The sequence below is a fragment of the Petaurus breviceps genome, unplaced genomic scaffold (assembly GCF_028583685.1).
Source record: "Petaurus breviceps papuanus isolate PSGF00001 unplaced genomic scaffold, PetGlider_PUasm1.0 140, whole genome shotgun sequence".
Classification (NCBI taxonomy): domain Eukaryota; kingdom Metazoa; phylum Chordata; class Mammalia; order Diprotodontia; family Petauridae; genus Petaurus; species Petaurus breviceps.
In genome coordinates this window covers 39538561-39553939 of record NW_027185698.1, presented here as the reverse complement: position 1 = coordinate 39553939, position 15379 = coordinate 39538561, and the positions used below count along the sequence as shown (strand labels likewise).

Genomic DNA, 15379 nt, shown 5'->3' with positions numbered 1-15379 from the left:
GAGAGGAGAGAGAGAGAGAGAGAAATGTGATGTGATAGATAAACCATCTATTAGGAACTTACTTTATGGACTGCTCAACCTGCCCAGCAGAGCTACTACACCCAGAAAAAGCAACATAAGGGAACAATGAGAAAAGACATCCTAGCTCTGCAATGCATCAGCTGCACTCCTGGAACTGGACTCCACCATGATCACGCCACCAGAAAAGCTCATCATCCTGTGAGATAACATCAGTTTGGTGCTCGTACCTTATTAGTAGCCTCAGTACCCACTGCTTCTCTGATTGGAGAAGTGATCAAAGAACTTCCAAAGTCTTTGTAATGTGGGCTCCTAGATCAGCTAATTCTCCATTTCCCATCAGTTGCATTTCTTTGACTAGACTCCATCATGCCCCCTTGCCAGGTACATTCTTCCTCACCATTCCTCCCTTTTCAGCTTCCTTTGTGTGTTTTCTTCCCCCATTAGATTGTAAACTTTTTGAGGGAACTACTTTTCTTTTTCTTATTTGTATCCCTAGAAGTTAGCATGATGCCTGACATATAATACAATAAACAATAAATGTTTATTGACTGATTGGAATTTATACAGATATTATATGGCTATATAGCTATTGCCTATGCAGATATTGTATACCTATAATAATATTATATAACCAATATAGTATGTGTAACCAGCAGGTGGCACTGACAGGTAAGATTAGCTGCATAGATGAAGGAATAACTTTCACTTTGGGATTTAGAGTTTGCCACTCCTCCCAAACCACATCTTTATTCATTCACTAGGTGACCTAGGGGGTGTCCATGCCTTGGTCCATGCCTTTATTCTGCTCTTCACTCTGCATAGTCAGAAGCTTCCCTGAGAGGCTTACCACTCCATACAAATTGAAATTTGCTTACTTACTGCTCAATAGTCATGGGGTAATTGGTTCCAAATCATGCGATTTGTATATCTCAGTTATTTAGCAGATGAGAATTACTAAAAAGAGTAATCAAATTAACTTTAAGATATTTGTTAAAAAGAAGAAGCTCATAAAAATCTCTTATCTAAAACCTCCCAAATCTTTTAGGAAACCCCAAAACCCCAGTTATTTTAAGACCTTTTTTATTTCTGTATTCAGTTATTCACTGGCTTCCTCCACCTCAATCCCTTTGTGCACAGTTGATAGACATGAGTCACAGAGAGTTTATAACTTGTTATAGTTTTATATAAGACAAAATCAAGAATTACAAACAGGGGCGGAAAGGTGGCACAATGAGTAAAGCACCGGCCCCAGAGTCAGGAGGACCTGAGTTCGGATGTGGCCTCACACACTTAACACACACACACACACAAATAAAAAATTAGCCATGTAACCTTGGGCAAGTTACTTAACCCCAATTGCCCTCCAAAAAAGCAAAAAAAAAAAAAAGGCATTACAAACAGCTTAAACAGAGAAATCATGTCAGTCATTCAACTATCATTTATTAAGCACCTACTATGTGTTAGAAAATGTAAAAAAATGCCTTCTGTGAACCTACCTTTGGATAAAGACATGATAGACTCAGAATGGAAATTAAAACTTTTTTTTTTTTTTTACATTATCAATATGGAACTTTTTCTTGCTCCACAATATAGGTATTTGTTACAAGGGGTATTTTTTTTTCTTTTTTTTGGGGAGGGGGGGAAGAAAGGGAGATAAATTTTTGTTGTTGTTAATCAAAATAAATTAAAAACTAAAATTAAAAAAAGAAATGAATGCTAACTGAAAACACAGAGGAAGGGGTAGGGGGAGAGGAGTTAAACCTTAATTACTGTCTTTTTGCTCATCTCAAGGAACAATAACAGGCAGCAACTTTGGTTCCCTTCAGTCTTTTAACCATTCTTTGAATTTTGACTAGATGGAGTGGCAAGCAGGACTTTATCAATATTGATGCCCTTCCCCTGTCTCCAGCATTAGTCTCCTTAAAAAATATCAACTTATTTCTCTCTCAAACTAAAATGAACTTTGTGCTTATCTATTTCAGTTCAGTGTTTTTCTTCCTGAGACTTGCCATTTTTTAACTTGTCATAGCCCTACATTTCCCATACGTCCATGAAGACATGATCTAGAACCTAGTTATATGTATAAACGCAAAAAATGTTGCTATTGTTTTGTAAACTATACCCAATTATGTGAATCAAAGAGTGAAAGAATTACCTTATGAATTAGTGCCATGTAGTCTAATAAACTAAGTATTACCAAAAAAGGGAAGGGAAGAGGAAGGAGAAGGAAAGAGATGGGAAGAGAAGTGAAGGAGAAGAGGAAGGGAAGAGGAAGGGAAAGTAAGAGGAAGAGAAGGGAAAGGGAAGAGGAAGGAAAAGAAGAGGAGGGGGAGGGAAGGGAAAGAAGAGGAGAAAAGAAAGAAAAAGAAAAGAGAACAGAGTTTACTATATGCCAGGTATTTTGAAGGCTTTCATCTACACATTTGAAAGGTTATGATTAGGGATATAATCTGTATGGCTTTTGAGGCGAAAAGATCTAGATTGGTGATTCAGTTCAAGTTCTTACCCATTACAGGGCATATGGCATATTGAAAAGAACACTTGCCTTAGTAACTACATGAAGGATCTGGGCTAAAATATCATCTCTGCCAATTATTAGCCAAGTGGTCCTAAGCAAGTTATGTCTCAGAGTCTCATGTGTAAAAGAGGAATTTGTACAATTTAAAGTTATTTTTACATAGTAATTCATTCTAACCCATGGAAATGTGTAGTGCAAGTTGAAATAATACAACTGTTTCTCAGGATTCATTATTTGCACTAATCAGGAATTAGCAGTACCTATTTTAATTGACCAAATTATTTTGCAAACTAGCCCTGTAGAGATGGCAGTTGTCATTCTACTTATCCAAAGCTGGTCAACATACATCCATGCTCTCTGCTGGATCAATAATTGACTCTATAGGTATGATGTATGGCTAGATTAATTTTCAACCCCAAAATGGCAAAGATTCAAATGAAACTTTTATTGGTTTAGAAATCACTTGGAAAATCACATAGCTTCATGATACACTGAAGGACATGTGAAGTATTTTCCTCAATATTCACAGCACTAAAAGAACAAAATCAAGGCCAAGAAAGGCTAAAGAAACAGTACATTCATCATGAGTATCCCAGCCACTGAGATTGACATCCAGTGGCCAAGAGAGAGTCCAGTCTCTATCAAAATATGTGTTTAAAAAAAAAAAACAATTTCACCTAAAACAAACAAATCTTTTGGATTCCTCCCCAAAGAAAGATTGCTGACTGTTTCACAGTGATGACAAACTTCCTTAAGAAACTCTTTCCTAAGGTATCAGGGGAATAGGTGGGAAATCTGTGACAAATAGGCAACATCTTTTTCACACAAATGCTCCCCCCCAAATATTATATTTACACAGACATAAAATGGACAAACACTTTACTTAAGGGACAAAACAGGACAGCACATTCCAATTTAACATAAGTAGAATTATTTTTACTGCATTGAGACCTACAAGACTCACAAGCTAAGAAAGCAGTAGGAGGGCTTTCTGGAGAAGTTTTCACCATTAGGGGTAGGGAAGGGATCACTGAAGAAATTAAATTCTACCCTAAGCCTCAAACCGAGTTCTGGTTTCATTAACAAAGGAGGCATCTTGGGTGGCAGAAAAACACTGGGTTCAGAATGAGGATACCTTCATGTGAATCCTCATTCTGCCTCTTTCTAGCAGAGTAGCCTAGAATGATTCACTTCCCTAAGATTGACCTGTTTCCATAATCTGTAAAATGAGGAAATTTTCTCAAAGGTCTTTTCCAACATTCACATTTTATTCACAAACTTGGATACTTGCAGTAATTTCCTTTGTGAAAATCCATTACCCTCCATTTTGCAAGTATAGCTGATTTAGCTGGACACATTTGATTTGCGACTTAACCTTTTTCTTTTTTAGACCCAGTGGACATTCAGTCAATATAACTTGGATTTATAATAACACAATCAAAACCAGTGTTATTTATTGAATGCCAGACAGAAAAACAAAATGTTGGAGCTTTAATGTATCTTAGAGAGTCTAATTCAAGACCTTTGTTACGACAAACTAGGAAACTGAGACTCATAGAAGTAGAGACTTGCTCAAGGTTGCACAGCCAACTAGCAGCAGACCTGGACCCAGAATCCAGTTTTCCCAACTCCTAGAACATTGCTCTACCTATCCCATCATACTGCTACCAGTCAGATATTTGACTGACTTGGCAATGGAACCATGCATACAAATGGTTTGAAAACAAATCAAGGTAAATTCAATCAAATGATGGATGAGTTAGGTGATAACCCACTGAAGTGGGCCAAATAAGCAATTTGTTAGCAACCCAAATGCCAAACAGTTGAGTTGGTATGTAGTGACATACATTGCCTTTGAGCACTTGAACAGCCAAGTCTTTGGGAATAACTGAAAATCCAGGCTTGGATTTTCCAGTCCTTTTCCTGGACATGTGGTTTACAAAGGAGAGAAAATGAGCATATCCCAACACATCTTAAACTTCCCTGGTAATTGTTATATCAGGTTTAGATAATCATTCAAGACCTGAATGTTGTCAAATGAATGATTATGCAAACATCTGGCACTCCAAGTCTTCTTCCCCCATTCCCTCTAATGGCTCATGAGACGTTGGAAGTTTGATGATAAATCAGGCTCTAATTCCACTGATACTTTGACAAATCGGGCACTATAAAATAAATAAATAAATTGGAAACAAACAAATGGGACACTATGGTGGGGGTGGGCTGATAGTGGAAATCAAAACATTAGACCTTTTGGTTCAAAGCTTATTTAAGTAAAAAAAAAAAAAACAAAGAATACCCTACTCATGGTGTAGAGAAGCCAAGTTCCCATTTATAATCATTCTGTTTTACTGCAGACACTAGACTTTTAGCTCTCATGGTGTGTAGTGAAAAACTCTACCCTGATCCAAATGAAACCATTCATTAATATATCCCATCCAAGAATAAAGGGTGACAAAGATTTCGGCAATAAATTTGCTGGTTTCTTTGACTATCCTAGGCTACCCTTCTAGACAGAAATGCTGGACTGACATGGTATCAAAGCAAAAGTGAGTAGACAAATCTAAAATTTATTAACTTACCAATAGACCAAGCCAAACTCTTTGGGGGAGGAGCAGATAAGTAAATATATTGAATTGAGTCATAGATATAGAGCTAAAAGGGCCTTAGTGGCCATAAAGTCTAACTCCTCTCATTTTACAGATGAGGAAATTGAGGCTAAGAGACAGAAAGTGACTTGCCCAAGGTCACATAGGTGATAAGCAGCAGAGCTGGAATTTGTACCTAAGTCTTTTGGCCACAAATCCAGTTCTTTTCCTTCTCTTACTACCTCTTAAATATGACAATGCTTTGGCATTCTTCAGATGATGAAGGGACAGAGGCAGCCCAAGTAGGGTCAGGCAAAGATTCTGAAGGTTCTCCATGTCTTCCTGCTGGGATTTCCTTCCCACTGCCTCCCTATAATTCTTTATAAGATTTAGAGCTAGAAGACATCATAGAGATCATCTAGTCTAATTCTCTCCATTTATAGCTGAAAAAGGTGGAGCCCAAAGGAGTAAACACCAAGGTCACATAGGCAGCAGGTATCAGAGCGGTGACTCTAGTCTAGGTCTCCTGACTCCAAAACCAAAGCTTTACCAAATCCCCCAAGATGCCACAATGCATCACATAAGAAAACTGAGTACTGACTCCTAAGAGCTTAGAGAGGAAATCCAAAATTCTAGTTTAGCAGCAAGGGGGAATAGGAAAAGAAAATCCACTCCTTTTGTCCTTTCCCCTGTCTTAACCATGATTGAAGTCCTGCTATCAAACCCAATGTTGTCCCCAAAGAGAGTGGGATCCTTTCTCTGATTCTGAGGTGACCCAGTCCCCACCACAGCTATAAGCCCAACATATAAGAGGCTTGCTGAAAATTGGCTAGGGTCATTAAAAACCACCCATTCTCCATCCCCAAACCCCAATAGTGGAGTTCAGTTTGGTCGATGGAGGCAGTAATCATTCTCTGTGTCAAGAGAGCTGTTGTAGCCAGATGAAGGGTATAAATCTCGTCTCAGCAGCCGGTTGACAATGTTGATCACCGCCTTCTTGTACTGTTGCCGCAGCAGTGAGTACACAAAAGGGTCCAAGGCAGCCTTACTGTAGGTGAGGAACTTGCTTATTACTCCCCAGTAGTTGTTGATTGTAATGAATGGAAGGAGTTCCACCAGCCTGTTGTAAAGAAAGTGAATAGTCTAATATGATGATCAAGCTCTTTTAAGGTGCTCATTCTCCAAATATCTTAGATTAATAATAGTAAACCTTGAATCACTGGGAGAACTCAGTTCAAACCCTAGATCTGCCACTTAGCATTGGTATGGTAAAAGACAAATCTGAACCTTGATTTACTCATCTTTAAAATGGAGATGACGTTCTGTCTACCTTACAGGGGGTTGTGGTAAAAGTAGTCGATTAATCATAAAGGCTTCTAGATATACGAGCTGTTACTATCAAAATGCTTTCACACCAAGGATCTTATTTGCTTCTCAGAACAAATTCCATGAGGTGGGCAATCTATGTATTAGTATCTGCTAAGAAACCATTTTACAAATGAGGAAACTGAGTTTCAAAGAGGTGAAATGATTCTCTCCTCTCCCCGCCCAGGTCACACAGTGGCAGAACTGAAGCTTATCCAGCATTACTCTTCCCATTAAATTATATCTTGCAATCCTTCCTGGGATTCTAAATCCATTGTGAGACTTTTGAGTAGTCTATGAATTTTCCTAGGTAGTGATGTAACCTATTCCTTTCCATCCTTTTGACTTCTTCCTTCTCCCTCCCCCACCTCCTTCACCAATCTTTTGTCAATAGGGTCAGTGGTTTAGGTATGGAAGTGACCAGAATTGTGTTAGTGGTAGCATGTGGAGTGTGGAAGGGGGAGGATGGAGAGCAAACCATAATCACATCAATCCTACTCCACATGGATAGGGCATTTCTTAGTTTCCAAAACATTCACTTTGATTCCTCACCATAAGCCTGTAAAGTAGGCAGGAATTATTATCCCTATTTTACAGTTGGGGTCAATGAGGCTCTGAAGTTGTGTGAGAGATTCAGGCAAGGTCACATAGCTAGAAAATAGCAGAGCCTATATCTTCTGACCTTGTGACAGTCTAGCTGTTGAGTCCTCTTTATATTACCTTATATTTTCACCTGGTTTTTCTCCACTGCCCCCTCCACTTCCCTCTCTTCTTCCAACCCCAAGCATTATTTCTAAATAGGTTCCATTTATGATCTCATCAAAATGGTATCATATTCCTTTAACAAAAATTAAGTTTTTAGGACTTCAGACCCATAGTTTTCCCCTGGGAGGTTTGTAATTTTAAACATTAAGAAATGCCTGGTAACTAAGGTTCTGAGAAAAGACAAGCCACCCTCACTAAGCAACAAGGTCAGCCAGATCTTCTTGACCCAAAATATGTCTGTTTAGAATCATATCTTGGCAGAAATCAGTTTATCATATTTCTTTCTTCCATCAAAGTTCTTTGCTGAGGGAGATGAGGAAATGGAAGTTTTGCTGAAACAGGGGCCATCTCAGAGGACTGATAACTGCCTAAGATAGGCAGAATTAGGGAGAGTGCCAAAAAAAAAAAAAAAAGGCTTGGTACAGCCATACATATTAGAATCAGAAGACCAAGATTCTAGTCCTAATCCCTTTATTAAATCTCTGTGTAGCTGAGCAAATGCCTTCTCACGATGCTTCAGTTTCCTCACCTATAAAATTAAGGGGTTGAATTCAGTCATCACTAAGATCCTTCTTAGCTCTGACATTCTCTGTTCTGCATACACAGATGACTATGGAAATTTACTTCTAAAATAGTTCCTCAGCTTGAGGCAAAGAGAAATCAGGCATAATAATAACCATGGTAAAAATTTGTCCCTCCAAGGAGCTTAATGAAGCCCTTACGGATACACATCCCCTTGCTAAGGTAGGAAACAAGTATCATTACCCTCATTTTACGCACAGAGAAACCAATTAGTAATTCCCATAACTTAATACCGCCAAATCCCTCTTTTAAGTCTTAAGGGCATAATTATTTGTAAATCCCTGACATTTTCAAAATGTTGAACACTGATAAGTGGGAGTTGATAATGGGTTTTTGGTGAGCCATGGCTTATCCTAAGGAATGGGAAGGGCAGTGAGAGATATGATTTTAATAGAAATCAAAGTCTCTTTAAAGAGAAAAGGCTGAATGGCACCAAATATGCATTTTACTCATTTAATCAGCAGAAAATACCTAGAACGATTCTCCTAGAATTTCATAAAATGACAGTGGATTCTTAGGACATAGAATATAAGTACATAGAACATGCTGTAAGTTGGAAGAGACCTTAGAACATCAAATTTAAGAATACAGAATATAGAACTTTAGGCATAGAAGAGAGCTTCAAACATAAACCACAGAATTTTAAAGTTTTAAAACACCTTTGATAATTATCTCATCAATACCCTAGATTTTAGAGATAGGAAAACTGAGGCTCAGAGGGAGCTCAGATAAAGGAAGTGAGCTGTCCAAAACCACAAGGCTAGTATGTGGCAGAACTGGGGGCAGAAATAGCTAACATTTACATAGCATTTACTCTGTGCCAGCTACTGTGCTGAGCACAAATATGTCATTTGGTCCTTACAATAATCCTGAGAGGTAGGTACTATTATTGTGCCTGTTTTATATATGATGAAACTGAGGAAAACAGGAGTTATGTGCTTTGCCACTGGTCACCCAACTAGGAAGTGTCTAGGGTTGGATCTGTTCTTAGGTCTTCCTGACCCATGCCCAGTGAGCCACTTTGGACTCCTAGTCCAAAGCCCTTTCTACTACACTTTCTCCACCATACACTAGTGTATCTGAATGGTTGTTACACCAGGAAAAAATGAAGAGATTTTTATATATTCTTAGATAAGACAGTGGATAGAACACTGAACCAGAAGTAAGGAAGATTCAAATCCTGCCTTTGATACTTACTATGTGAAATTGGACAAATCACTTAACCTTCATCTGCCTTAGTTTCCCATAGGCAAAATGGGAACAATAATAACACCCCAGGGTTGTTGTGAGGATCAAATCATATAATATTTGCAAATTGCTTTCCCAGTCTTAGAGTGCTATATAAATGCTAGGCATTGTTTCTATTATGAGAGTGATAATGATGTCATAGTTTAAAAGTTATAGAGTTTTAAGAGATCTTAGAAATCATCTATCCAAGTGTGGTATCTTAGAACAAAACCTAGGCCTGCTATCAGGAGAAACTTAACTTCTCTGAGGCTCAAATTCCCAACTTGTAAATTGGGGAAAACATTTCTCCTACTCTCTAACTTACAGAGCTGTGAAGACTAAATGAGTTAATGCATATATTGTTTTTCAGTTATGTCTAACTCTTCATGACCCCATGGACTGGTCCAAGTGGTTTTCTTGGCAAGGATACTGGAATGGTTATTTCCTTCTCTAATGTGCCCCCATTTTACAGAAGAGGAACTGGGGCAAGTAGTAGTTCAGCGACTTGCCCAGGATCACACAGTTAGTAAATATTTGAGGCCAGATTTGAATTCTGGTCTTTCTGACTCCAGCTTTAGTACTCTATCCACTGCACTGCTTAACTGCCTCCCTAATGCAAAATGCACTTTTCAAACTCTAATTTTTTATATAAATGTCCAATTATTAATATTGTAACAGATGAGGAAACTGAGCCTCAGAAGCAGGAAGTGACTGGTCCAAGGTCACACAGGTCCTAAATAGCAGAACTAGGTCCTCTAACTTTATAACCAGGGTTTTTCTCACTACATCTTGCTGAGTGATGTTGCTTTTGAAATTTTAATGTTCAAAGTAGCATTTCTCCAATCTAGGGAAAGTCCCAAAGAAAACATATCACTCAATTTCAAGCAAAGCTGAGCAGCTTCCCTAAATTCCCTCTCAGCTGGCACTACACTGACCTTATAAGATATTTTTTTGACAAATCTTTTCTGGTCATTGAACAATCTCACTGTGTGAGTTGATGCAGAAGGGGGTGTATGCACAGAAGAATATAAGGAACCAGATTCTAGTCAAAGTCACACTGCAATGATTTCCTTTTATTCCTATAAAGAAAATTAAAATACAAAATTAGCAAGTTTCTTCTAACTTGAGACATAAATTGAACTCACAGAAGCCTTAAATTGGAATCCTTGCTCTGCTACATGGGGCAAATAATTCCATCCCTAATAGGCCATTCACTTTCCAAAGAAGGATGGATCATAGTAAGTGTTCTACATACTTGAGGGATTTGGAAGTTAATAAATTATTTGCTTGAATTAAATGTCTTATATGCTAGAAAGGTGCTATGCAAATGTAAATTATTGTCATTTTTTGAGCAGTGTCAGTACTACTGGAATATGTACAAAAAAATTCTGAGGTGATTACTTTGAAGGAGCTAAGTCATTTAGGAGTGTCTTTTTTTAAGGACATTATATTCACACCATATATGTACATTTTATAAATATGTTAGTAATATTTTCCCATATTTGAGTGTAAGCATATTCTAAAAGAACTAAACATAAAGATTGTTTTTAGAGGGGGGAAGTTAGGGCAATTGGGGTTAAGTGACTTGCCCAAGGTCACATGTCTAGTAAGTGTTAAGTGTCTGAGGCCAGATTTGAACTCAGGTTCTCCTGACTCCAGGGCCAGTGCTCTATTCACTGTGCCACCTAGCCACCCCTAAACATAAAGATTTAAACAATAAAGAAGGCTAATTCATTATTTATTTTTTATTTCAAACATGTCCAGAGCATAGAAATAATGTAATTCTGCTCAAGCATCTATGAGAAAAGGACATTACAGTTTGCTCTGTTCCTATTAGTCAAAAAAGGAGATTTTTTTTTTTGCATTCCTGATGCATGTGAAAAAGGCTACAGACTCACATTATGAGGAGAAACATAGATCTGTATCTTGGTGGCATATGGTAATTAACAGATGCCCAAAAGTGACTCACAGGCCCTTCATGTGCAGAATATTGATTAGTTAACATTTTGATTTTATATATTCCCATAGAGGGCCCTACTTTAGAAGAGGGGAGAGGAATGGATTCACCCACTCAATAAGGGAGCTATGAAAACTTTCCCCTATTTTAAGTTTATCTCCCTACGGTCTCCAAGGGAATAAAGCACAAAACAGAGTGAAAGAAAAGAATGGTGGAGGCTCTATTCCTTAAGTCCTCTGTTCTGGTTAGATCACATCTGAAAGACTTTGTTTAGTTCTCAGTGCCACATTTTAAGAAGGACTTTGATAAAATGGAAAGTGTCCAAAGGATAGTGAGGGCAATTGGAAAGTACACCATTGAAGGATAGATTAACCCAGCTAAAGATGTTGAATAAACCTTGAGAAGAAAAAACTAAGGGAAGGACCATGATTCTTATTTTTAAAAATATTCGAAGGATAGCTATCAAGTAGAAGACAAATTATATTTGCTTTGTAACAGGGAATTCTTAGTCTTTTGGTGGGTAGTGGACCCCTTTTGTTGAAGTCAATGGATCCACTCTCTGAAAAAATGTTTTTAGATACATAAAATAAAATGCATGGGATTACAAAGGAAATAAAATATATTGAAATAAAGATGTACTTTTTTCCATCCAAATTATTGGACCTCCTGAAATATCTCCACAGATCTCTTGATAAGAATTCCCTTCTAGAACTAAGTATAATGGATAGAAATTGTACCGACAGCTCTTCATTTGATATGAGGAAAATCTTCTAAACAATTAGAGCTATCCCAAAGTGGAATGGATCATGTCTACTCTATCCCTGGTCTTCAAACAGAAGTTAGACAAGCCCTTGATGGAGATAATATTGAGGTAATTCTTGCCAGGTTTGGTCTAGTGTATCAGTTGTGTGATAACCACCAAGCCATTTCATTCACTGTCACTATAAGTCATCTCTGAGCTTCAACGTCCTCATTTATAAAAGGGATACAATGATCATGGATAATATAATTTTGGCCTCTGGAACTTAGTTTTCTCATCTGGCGAATGAGGGGATTAGACTAAAGAATCTCTGACCTCTAATATTCTTTGTTCTAAAACCTCTTCTAGCTTTTGCAGTCTATGTTCTGGGTCCTAAGGTCCCTGAATGCACTTAGATTCTCTGTGATGTGTACAGAGGTCCTTTACAATTCTAACACTCTCTTTTCTAAAGTCCCTTAAAGATGAGATTCTGTGTTCTGTAGTCTAAAGTGCCTCCCAGACTAACGTTCTATGTTCTTAGTTGCTTTAGTTCCTTTCCAATGCCAACGTTCTGAGAATCAGTGCTTGTTATCTTAAAAGTTTGTTTAGTTTAAGGAAGCTGTAACATTGTGTGACTGGCAACCATTCTTGGCTGAGGGCTACGTCCGGGGTTTCAGAGTTCAGAGGGGAGCTGTCCTAGGTCATGCTCCCGGAGCAAGCCAGCGAAGCCTCACCTGGTAATGACGTAAGGAGCGAAGCAGAGGACGAAGGAGCCTATAAAGATGCTGATCTTCTTGGTGGCCCTCTGCCGCCGCCGCTTCTGCTCATTAAGGCAGCGCTGCCTCACGCTGCAAGGCAAAGGGCAAAGGTTCTTGGTTAAATCCAGAATGCTGGGAAGGGCGAGGGGGATTTGGAGAGCCGGGTATAGTCGGACTTGACCTGAGAGAGAAAAGGCAGGAAGGCAGCTGGAGAAAAATTTAGGAATTTCCTCCTCTTTGCTCTCCAGATAACTTAATTCAATCCCTCTCCTGAAGCATTCTAGGGAATTAGGCAGAGGAAGATAGTTGGGGATGGAGCCCCAGGTTATCCGCTACAAAGTCAGGCTCTGGGGTCCTCCGTAAGCCCCATGCTAGGGGTCCTGGGATTACCAACTGAGTCAACCAGGTCCCTAAGGGTGGCGCTTGCAACCTGCTCAAAAGTCCTGAAATCTTAAAAGCCAGACGGATGGCGAGGACCACCCGCGCATTGGTCCCTTGGTGAGTAGACTTCCGCTGCCCAAAGACACATATATTTACATACGCACAGACACAAACTCATGCCCAAACATATGCAGACTCTCTGATGTACATAAAGTAACTTATGAACACAGATACACTCATACACATAAACAAAGATATACAGATTCTTGGAAATGCAGACCCTCACAGACCTCCAGTAACACAAAAACCACACAGACAATTCACATTTATTGCTAAATCCATCTCATACATTCAAACACACAAATTCATTATCAGAAATACAATCACGCACTCACACACCCCATCACTTACACTCATACAGAACTTGGGGTTAGTACCCACTTCTTTTTGGCAACCATTTCTCTGTGCAGAAAAATGAAAGTTGAAAGGGGGAGTATTGGAGTCCCCGTGCACGTGTGTAAATTGCAACAAGGCTGTAAGCAACAACATTGAATTTGGCCCCGCCTGAACGCCAACTGGAAGTCCTCCTTCTTACTCTCTCCAGGAAAAAAAAAAAAAAAGAAATAAAAATTTTAAAGGAAGTAGAGTTTAAGGCATTTCCCACACTTAGGAGTTAGCCTGGGCAGGGATTATTTATCCCCACTTTTACAAAAGAGAAAATTGAGACCTATACAGTGGAAATAACGTGCTTGGGGTCACTGTCCTGTATAAAAGATCAGGTAATCTGAACAAACCTAGAATCTCTGACTCTAAACCCTGAGGACTTTTTCATCACAGCATTCCTGTCTGTGAGTGAATGTGACCTTAATATAGAAAAGTGTCAGAACCGCAAGAGGTCGTAGAGATCTCCAACTTGTTCAGCCTCTCATTTTACCAAAATGCTGAGGCTGGGGAAGGAGAAGAGATTTGAGCAAGGTGACTCATGTAGAGTGTGGCGGCCCCCTTCCACCCTTCAGCCCCTCTGGTTACCTGGGATGAATATCGACTAGCAGAACGAGGGTCTGCATGGTGATGACGTCGATCCTCCGGCAGTGGAAGCGGGCCACTCGCAGCACCTTCAGGTAGGTGAAGCAGAGCACCACGAGCGAGAGCGCGAAGCTGGCGGCGTGGAAGGCCACCGTGAAGGCGGCAAAGCGCCTCCTCTCCGCTTCGACCCGCAGGTGCACCGTGCAGGAGGAATAGGTACTGCTGTAGCCCAGCCAGGAGCAGGCGAGTGCCGCCAGCGGGAAGGCGAGAGAGTGCAGCCACGCGTAGGCCAGCAACAGCGCAGCATCGCGGCCACGCACCTTGCTCGCATAGCTCAGCGGGAACACCACGGCCACCCACTTGTCCAGGCTGAGCGCGGCCATACTGAGCATAGCGTTGGAAGCCAGCAAAGTTTCCAAGAAGCCCGCCGCCTGGCACGCGCAGTCCCCCACGGGCTGCTGGCGCCACAGAAGACCCAGAAGAGTAAAGGGCATGTTCAGGAGGGTCAACAGCAGGTTGCACAGAGACAGGTTGACCAGGAAGAGTCCAGGTACTTGCTGGCGGAGCTCGGAGCTGGAGAGGAAACATAATAGCACCAGCAGGTTGGACAGAAGCGAGACGACTAGGACTGAGCCCAGAAGGAGCGCCAGGAGGGCTTCAGCCAAGTCCATTGCTCTACGGACTTATCCTGGACCCCATGGCCAGGAGGAGATACGTCTGTGTCTGAGTCTGAGCTAGCTGAGCTCAAGCTTTGCTTTAGGCTCTGGGAGCAGAGAGAGGAGGCAATACGCACGCTGTCCAGGGTGCTGAAAGGTACCTCTCTACCGGCTGGGCACTGGAACCCACTGGCCAAACCATCTTCTTCAGCAGAATCCACTCGAACTCCTACTGCCTCCCCGTAGCCAAATCATCTCTTAGTCTCTGGAGCTGAATTCCTTTTCTCTCCTCTCTTCGTCTCAGGGCACAACTGAAATAGGGAGTCGTACCTCTGCTCACTCGCCTGCGGGTGCTGAGCGCATTTTCCTCAGCCAGTCGGGTCCCCAGAAATTGTCACACCTTCACTGAGGCGGCCAGCAGTGACTCATGCGCAGAAGAGATTGGGAGAGAGACCTAGTGCAAGCTATTTAGAAAAGAACTCACCTCCCTGGTTGGGACAACAATCAAAAGGAAAAAAAGAGGGAGGATGGGATGGAGGGAGGGAGTGAAGGAGGAGAGGAAGGAAGGAGAGAGGCAAGGAAGGACACAGGAAGGGAGAGAGACAGAGAAAGAGGGAGATAAAAAAGACAAGCAGAAAGACAGAGAAAGAAAGTGGGAGAGAAGAGGGAGAAAAGGGAAATAGGAAGAGAGCAAGAAAAGAGAAGAGAATGACAAATAAGGAATAGAAGAGCAGGAGAGAAAATAGAAGGAGAGAGAGAGAGAGAGAGAGAGAGAGAGAGAGAGAGAGAGAGAGAG

General features: G+C 40.5%; 1 protein-coding gene and 1 pseudogene across 2 annotated transcripts in view; one reads left to right on the top strand and one right to left on the bottom strand.

Annotated features, from left to right (window-relative positions):
• The window catches only part of LOC138150685 (N-alpha-acetyltransferase 10 pseudogene), a 43554-nt pseudogene that overhangs the window by 7683 nt on the left and 20492 nt on the right, over nt 1-15379 (top strand).
• GPR78 (G protein-coupled receptor 78) overlaps nt 4813-15379 on the bottom strand; it is a 13287-nt gene continuing 2720 nt past the window's right edge. Inside the window, exons 2-4 of one of the 2 annotated variants that reach the window (XM_069074096.1) lie at nt 13931-14582; nt 12497-12610; nt 4813-6247 (exon numbers count right to left, since the gene is read on the bottom strand). In XM_069074096.1, the coding sequence (XP_068930197.1) occupies nt 6010-6247; nt 12497-12610; nt 13931-14582 (1004 nt within the window). In that variant the 3' untranslated portion in view covers nt 4813-6009. Of the gene's footprint in view, nt 6248-12496; nt 12611-13930; nt 14702-15379 lie in introns of those variants that run through there. The other variant, XM_069074101.1, reaches the window with a different exon arrangement.